Genomic DNA, 7,712 nt, shown 5'->3' with positions numbered 1-7,712 from the left:
GGCTCAGTGTGTAAGCGCGCTTACTGCCAGTGTGCTGGCCTGAAACTCAGTTCCTAAGACCCACATGGTGGAATGAAAAAAGCATCCTACATATTGTCCTCTGATCTTTACTACAAGCTGTAGTGCTTTGTGTGTGTGTGCACACAAATAAAGTGGGGCTTTTGTGTGTATATAACCAAAGCAATAAATTATTATTATTAATAACCCGCATTGTGGTGATGACCTGACTTCTAAAAGCATTCTTCCCTCGTGAGTCCTCAGTGATGCCTGGGTTAGCACCTGAGGCTAGGGCTGTGATAATCACCAGGAGGTGCCAAAAAACCTAGCCTCAAAGTGCCGCACAATGAGGTAAAGGGAAAAACTACCTCTATACCATAGCTTCCTTGTTTAGGACCCACACCAGTATGTTTTACATGCTCTCATTCGTACTGAGAGCCTAGGGAAGCAGTCAGGAAAGAAGCAAAGCTCGGGCTAAGTTTGAAATCCGCTTCAGTCTGCTCCTGCACTAGTCATGTGAATTTCCATCACCTAACAAAGCAGTACATTTTTGTTGGTTTGGTTTGAGGTTATTTTTTAAAGAGCAGGAGGATGACACACACAAGGTGTCTGTCGCTCTGGCTATCCTGGAGCACACTGTATAGACTAGGCTGGCCCCTGGATCCCAGGTGCTGAGATTAAAGGCATATGCTACTATACCTGACATTGTTGTTTTTATGTAGTGTGTGTGTGTGTGTGTGTGTGTCTCCGTTCGTCCATCCATCCATCCATCTGTCCTTAGTACTCATCAGGCCTCACCCACTGAGTTGCCTGAATGATCTTGTTTTGATTTTAAGACAGTGTTTCACCACAAACTTGTTATCCTTCTGCCTCAGTTTACCCAGTGCAATGATTATAGACATGATCTCCCATTTTCAGCAAAACAGTATACTTTTTCAGCTCAAATTCCTGTACAGTGCTAGGCAATACGTTAGCCAAAAAACACATCTGACTAGAAAAATCCAAGCAGAATCCTGACAAGCACAAGGGAAAGTTCAGGTATTTCATAGTAAAACCTAGTTAGGTTACTATCTTCATGATGGAGAAGGGACTCAAAGCTAATTAGTTAATTAGTTCTTATATGTGACGAACCAGGTTGGTAGAGACACGGTTTGGAAGAAAGAATTCCCATGAAAAGGAGGAAGAGGTGGTGGTGGTGCTGGTGGTGGTGTTGGTGATTCTAGTGTACTTGGATTGGGTATGGGTTCTGTGTTAAGCAACAGAGATGTGTGCATTGTGGAATACTTACCCCACCCACTCTTCTTTATGAGTAAAGATGAGGAGAGTTCAGAATGCACATTATTGTTAGATATATGATTTAGACAAATAGAGTTAAATGTTTCTAAAACTATTTTAAAAATAAAGATTTTACTTACAAAGTGGTCGGGACTCTTATTTCTCTCAAGTGCTGTTTTGAGTGTATTTATCTGTTTGTTGGTTTGGTTGGTTGCTTAGTGTTGTCTGTTAGCTCTGTTTGAGCTGGGCTCCTTCTCACACTCTGTCCAGGCTGTAGCGCCTTGGCCTGGCTTGCACATTCTCCTGCCTCACTCATCTCAGGTGTGAGTCCCTATGTGCTGCTGGCTGGAGTTCTCTTTTTCTTTTTTCTAAGTAATTACTGTTTGTCAGGAAGCCTGTCTTCTGTTTGTGCTAACATATACTTAGGTACAAAACCATGGAAAACAGTCAAACATATGAAGTCAGTTTTGAGTTCTGAACTTTTGAGGTTTTTCTTTTAAGAGTTTAGGATTGATTTTTGTTGTTTTGTGACCCTCCCTCCCACCCCCACCCTTACCCCCCAAAAGTGTCAGTAACAAAGAAAACAAACCTACCACCTACAAAATTTGTTTGCTTTGGGCTTAATTTTTTATTGTTTTTCAAAACAGGGTTTGTCTGTGTAGCCCTGGTTGTACTGGAACTCTGTAGTTCAGGCTGGTCTCAAACTCAGTCAGATTCCCCTGCCTCTGCCTCCTAATTTATCCATAGACTTTTTTTTCTCCCTATTGTTTTAAAGGACAACAAGGAAAAGGTAAATCAGAAAACCTTCCCTCCTTTAATGCTTTCTTATTGAGAGCAAGTAGCTGGCTTAAGTACATTTTAGTCTAATAAAGGGTGCTACAAAAGAGTTCAATACTAAATCATAGCTCTGTCTATATTTGTTCTTCCACAGCATTGTGTTCTTCTATATCACAAAACTAGTTCTCTGAGCTTCACCCACTATTGAGAGTTAGATAAGAGTTTTTGCTGGGCGTGGTGGTACATGCCTTTAATCCCAGCACTCGGGAGGCAAAGGCAGGCGGATTTCTGAGTTCAAGGCCAGCCTGGTCTGCAGAGTGAGTTCCAAGACAGCCAGGGCTACACAGAGAAACCCTGTCAAAAAAAAAAAAAAAAAAAAAAGAGTTCTTAGCTGTGGGCACACAGTGGCTCTGAACTTAATGCTTTCAGAAAGACAACTGTAACCAACTCTGAACTGTAATAATGTATGTATACATGCACACATGCGCATACACACAGAGATACGCACACAGCAGCAAGTTCTTGGTGTGCCTAAAGAGACTTGTATTTCTGGTCTACTTCTCAAACATAACTTGAGGGATGAGCTTTTGAGCTGTTGTAGTTTGTCTTACATGTGTGTTGAGAGTACCAGCTATGGGCCGGGTGTGGTGGTGCACGCCTTTAGTCCCAGCACTCGGGAGGCAGAGGCAGGCGNATTTCTGAGTTCGAGGCCAGCCTGGTCTACAGAGTGAGTTCCAGGACAGCCTGGAATCCTGTCTCGAAAAAAAAAAAAAAAAAAAAAAAGAAGAGAGTACCAGCTATGGCTGAGGGTGGCAGGGTGCTTTCTAGCAGTGTGAGGCTATGGACAAACTGGATACGGTGGTACAGGCCTGCAATCCCAGCACTGTGAAGGCAAAGGCAAAAGATCAGGAGTCTTGGCAAGTGTGGATTGTATAACAAGTTCTAGCCCAGCCTGAGCTATTTGAGCCCCTGTCTAAGAAGGGGGGAAGTGAGCAGTAGAAAGCTGGCTTAGTAGTTAAAATCACTTGTTGTAGTAGCTTTAATTTTATTTTCATTCAAAATCTCTGGTGTAAGAACACTTTGTGGGGACCTGTGAGGTGGCTCAGCAGGTAAGGATGCCCGACAAGCTGAGGTAGGTTCCCAGGACCCACATGTAAGAGGAAGAACCAGTCGTTGTCCTCTGGGTACGATGGTGCAGTCAAAGCCAGTGTATCTATCCACATACTTTGCTGGAATTGTTTCGATATCTAGATAATTTATTCCTGGTGTAAATGGAGAGACTATTTGCATTCCTGCCTGTACTATAAGGAAGAGTTACTTAAGCTCCTAAGGAGATGTCCACCCACTGAGAGAGTCCCACCTGGGACTGCACTGCCTCACTGTTTGCCATTGTAGGTCTGCGGTTGGGCAGTCTGCATTGCCTCTCCCTCCTCCCTCGAAGCTTGTCTGTTCAGGCTATAATCACCTTCCCTCAGTCATCTCTCCTTTCCCCTCCCAGTTCTTTCAGCCTTTATTTTCTACACTGAGCATTTAGGATTGTACTTTCTCCTGTTTGGTTTTGAGGCAAGGTCTCTGTGTAGCTCTGGCTGTCTTAACTGTCCTTATAAAAGGCCAGACTAGCCTCTTAACTCACAGACACTCACCTGCCTCTGTCTCATGAGTGCCAACACGCCCAGCTGTATTTTGTTTTTCTCTTTTTTATAGCGGGGACACAAAGTAGGGACTCCTTTAAACGTTGAGATTACTAGGTAAAAGATTGATAGGTAATAATAGTACAAAAAGAAAAAGAATGGCCAGCAGTTGGGAAGTTGTTACTGGCTGGCAAATATAGTAGCAAAAAAGTCTTCTCTTATTATTCTGCTTTTGTAAGCAGCAAATTAATTGTCCCGGGGGGGTTGGGGGGGAAGAGTTCACTGGTGTCAGTACACTTTCTCAGCAGCACTGGGCACTGCGCACATGTGCCTGCTATACTTTCGCTGGCCCTAGAAAAAATACAGGCTTATTTGCCTTGTAGCAAATAAGACAGATGAGAAAATAAAGGGTACAGGAAGTAAGGATGTTTACTTTTCAAAGTTGCCCCACAGTACCATTTAACACAACCTGTTAGCTATCAAAAGAAAACGGGGGGGGGGGGGGGGACCAGAGCCTGGTAGCTTCAGTTGCCAGACCGGTTTTACAGCCCTGGCTCTACAAACTCTGGGGACCTTGGTTGGTCCAGAGCCTTATCAGACATCTTGGAACAAGCTGTTTAGTAATGTACAGGAGTTTCTGTGCAAACATCCATCATAAGCCCTGAAATGATTCAGGGTCCGTAGTTCCTCTTTGTTCCTTTGTTAATCACTGACTTGTGGCTGGGGGAGGTGCCTCCCCAATGTGCTAATGCATTCTTTTTGGATAAGGATGACGCAGGGGTTGTCCTAATAAGGACTTAGATTGAGAAAGCACCTCCCACCCACCCCATCTCCCTGAGAAGACGGGACAGTCAGAGAGAGGGAGGGCAGTTTCTTTTTTAACTAAAGATGACACAAGCATAAGTCATTTCCTTATTAATCGGTTTAAACCAGTTCTTACAGGAACTAGTGGTGATAAATGTGGGACTTCTCAGAAGTCATTCATTTTATTCTTTGTGCCACAGCATCGTGCAGTCTCAGCTGCGCTGGCCTCACTCTCCTGACATAGCAGTGGCTCTGGGCTCTCTCAAATGCATTACTGCTGGCGATATCTCTAAGGAGTTCAGGAGGGATTTTATCACTAACCAAGCTTCACAGGATTGCTGCGTCCCTGATTGTTGAATTTTGTCCTTTTTACTCAGTTCTTGCCCACCTCCTTTTCTTTTCTTTTCTTTTCTTTTCTTTCTTTTTTTTTTTTAATCTGAAGGGTAAGTAGATTTCCTTTAACATTTCTCTTGCTTTTCTCCCCAATTGTGTCTTTCCTTTGGTACCTGCTTCCAGTGCTGTCCCCGGCATAGGTCCATCTTTGCAGAAGCCTTTTCAGGAGTACCTGGAGGCGCAGCGGCAGAAGCTTCATCACAGAAGTGAGGCGGGCACACCGCAGGTGAGGATCCCTCTGGCTCTCCCCTGGGCAGGCATCCGCAGGCTCAAATTAGATTCAGAGCTCTCCCGGTTTCTAGATGGGGTGGCTGAGGTAGTTTATTGGTCTATAATGGTTTTTCAGAAATACGGATGGGTAATGGAAGACAGGATTCTATTGTGTGCAATGTTGTCTTGATCTTACATGAGTTATTACATACACTTCCAGGCTGGGTTAAAAAGTTAGCATGTGCACCATCACCAAGCACTAGGTAAAATGGTATCCCCTTTCATTTCTGCTGTAGGGAAGCAACTGCTTGCTTCTCGCGCTCACGCTCTCTCTCTCTCTCTTCTTTTTTTTTTTTTTTTTTTAAATAAAGCAAGGCTCCTACCACAGCTGAACTTTTAACTTGAATAAACTGCCTGGCCGTTTTGCCTTAAGTTCCTGAGGCAGAGAGGAAAGAACCAGCAGATGTGTAAGCAGCAACCTGAACAGGGAGCCTGGAGGAGAGCAGTCCGTTTCCCTCGGCTTTAGACTTCAGATAGCTCTTTGCTGCTGTCGGTGGCCAAAGAGGGCTCACATTTATGTTCTAAAAGCAGCTCTGACGCTGAAACGGTTTAGCTCCTCTTCCCCTTCCAAGCACGATCTGCAAGGCTGGAGAGAGAGTATAGACTAACCGGACCCCTCCGGCACAGTGTAAAAGAACAGCGCACCCTCCCACCCCGCCCTCAGCCATACAGGTTAGCTTCAGCTCTCCATCCTGCAGCCTGGACTGACAGCCTAGTGTAGAGAAGCTTGGCCTGAATGTAGATGTCAGCAGACCTAGAGACCGGTTTTTAGTTGTTTGGGTTTTATAGGCAAGCCTCAAGTTCTCATCATTTCCCTTGAAGTCTTGCAAATAATCTCCTTAGTGTTGAACCGAGGAAACGCTTTTTCTCGAATTGTTCTGCTTTCTTTCCTACAGGGAGAGAACTGGCTATCCTGGATGTTTGAGAAGCTGGTCGTCGCGATGGTGTGTTACTTTATCCTGTCCATCATCAACTCCATGGCACAAAGCTATGCCAAACGAATCCAGCAGCGCTTGAACTCAGAGGAGAAAACTAAATAAGCAGAGAGTTTGTATCTGCAGAAGTTAACATGGTGGAGTCCTGCCTTACACTGGGAGGGCTCTAACCAGGAAGGAAGATCCCCATTTCCAACCTGTATTGATTTTTAAAACATTCTTCCTGAAAGCAGTTTAGTCCATATTTTACACTGACATACTTTTGCTTTATTTGTTAAGGTAAGGTCTACACCCTCAGTTCAATCCACATTGTATTCTTTAGGGTGGATATGATGTTCTGCTGCAAACTTAACAAAAACTGGCCTTCTGATACTTTCACAGGGCCATATGGTCTAACTGGAGAACCTCGGCCACACAGAACCTTCTGAAGTATGTTAAATATGTCAGGCTTTTTAGGCTTGTCACAAATGATTGTTTTTTTTCTAAGTTACCAAATGTATATAAGTTATATATATTGGATAGCAGTCTTGCATGTCTATCATGGAACAATTTAATATGCCTTCCTTTCCCACCCTCAAAAAGGCCATTTTATGACGCATTGCACACCCTCTGGGGAAATTGATCTTTAAATTTTGAAACAGTATAAGGAAAATCTGGTTGGTGTCTCACAAATGAGTACGCCATTTTTTATTCTGTATATTTAGAATGAAGTCGTGAAAAACTTTATAAAGACATCTTTGATCATTCCGAAATTGTGTCCGTTTTCTTTAGTGCTATGGTTTTTTGTTTCTTTTTCACTTCTACAAAGTGAGTGGCAGCCTTGCCAATTAGACTTAAACCAGAATTGCCCAGGCTTTTATTTATTGCCTGAGAGAGCTACCTCCAAGGTGTTTTGTTATGTTGGACTGGAGATCTAAGCGGGACTATGAGGTTCACCTAGAATGGGAATCTCTTACTTTATAAAAACAAGAAGAGGTCATGTATAAATCAGAGGACACTAGCAAGAAAGGCTTTTTCATGTTCATGTTAGTTTTAGCTGTTTGTACTCCAGCTTTAACAGATGGAAGTTTGCTTCTCTGTGTGTTTCTGTGTTTTATTTCAATGTGATTTTCCTTTGACATTTTTTTTTAATTGACCCTGTTCATTTTGTTTTGCTTGATAGGAAAATAAACAGCTTTCTTTCCTAGAATTGGCATTAAGCCCCAGCAAACCAGAGATGTTTGCTTTGCTTTAAACCCTGCCTGAGCACCTCGTGCTTGCCCCAGTCGTGGTCGTGACATCTGCATGGCTGTACCACCTTGTCGGATAGCTTATCAGACTGATGTTGACTGTTGAATCTCATGGCAACAGCAGTCGATGGGCTGTCTGACATTTTGGTATCTTTCATCTGACCATCCATATCAAATGTTTTCATTCAAACATTACCCAGCATCATGGTTTGCAGTCAAAAATTGTGGTCCTTATGTCTTGTAAGACTTGCAGCCCTTATACCTTGGCCCAGCAGCAGTATCAAGAGAAAACTTCCTAGGAAATTGGGGTGGTCGTCACAGTCATAACTAAATAAATAAAATGAAAAGTCCCCTTGCCTCATGGATTTTGGAAAGGTTGTCCTTCGTTGACTTTTGGTTGG

At 43.4% G+C, this 7,712-nt stretch overlaps 1 protein-coding gene across 1 annotated transcript in view; it reads left to right on the top strand.

Annotated features, from left to right (window-relative positions):
• Positions 1–6,830, top strand: part of Vmp1 (vacuole membrane protein 1) — a 96,766-nt gene extending 89,936 nt beyond the window's left edge. Inside the window, exons 11-12 of the mRNA XM_021211983.2 lie at positions 5,001–5,103; positions 6,044–6,830. Coding sequence (XP_021067642.1) covers positions 5,001–5,103; positions 6,044–6,187 — 247 coding nt within the window. The 3' untranslated portion in view covers positions 6,188–6,830. The remainder of the gene's footprint in view (positions 1–5,000; positions 5,104–6,043) is intronic.
• The last annotated feature ends 882 nt before the right edge of the window (positions 6,831–7,712 follow it).

The sequence above is a fragment of the Mus pahari genome, chromosome 14, assembly GCF_900095145.1.
Source record: "Mus pahari chromosome 14, PAHARI_EIJ_v1.1, whole genome shotgun sequence".
Lineage (NCBI taxonomy): Eukaryota > Metazoa > Chordata > Mammalia > Rodentia > Muridae > Mus > Mus pahari.
The sequence above is the reverse complement of the archived record's forward strand: the minus strand, read 5'-3'. Positions and strand labels throughout refer to the sequence as shown.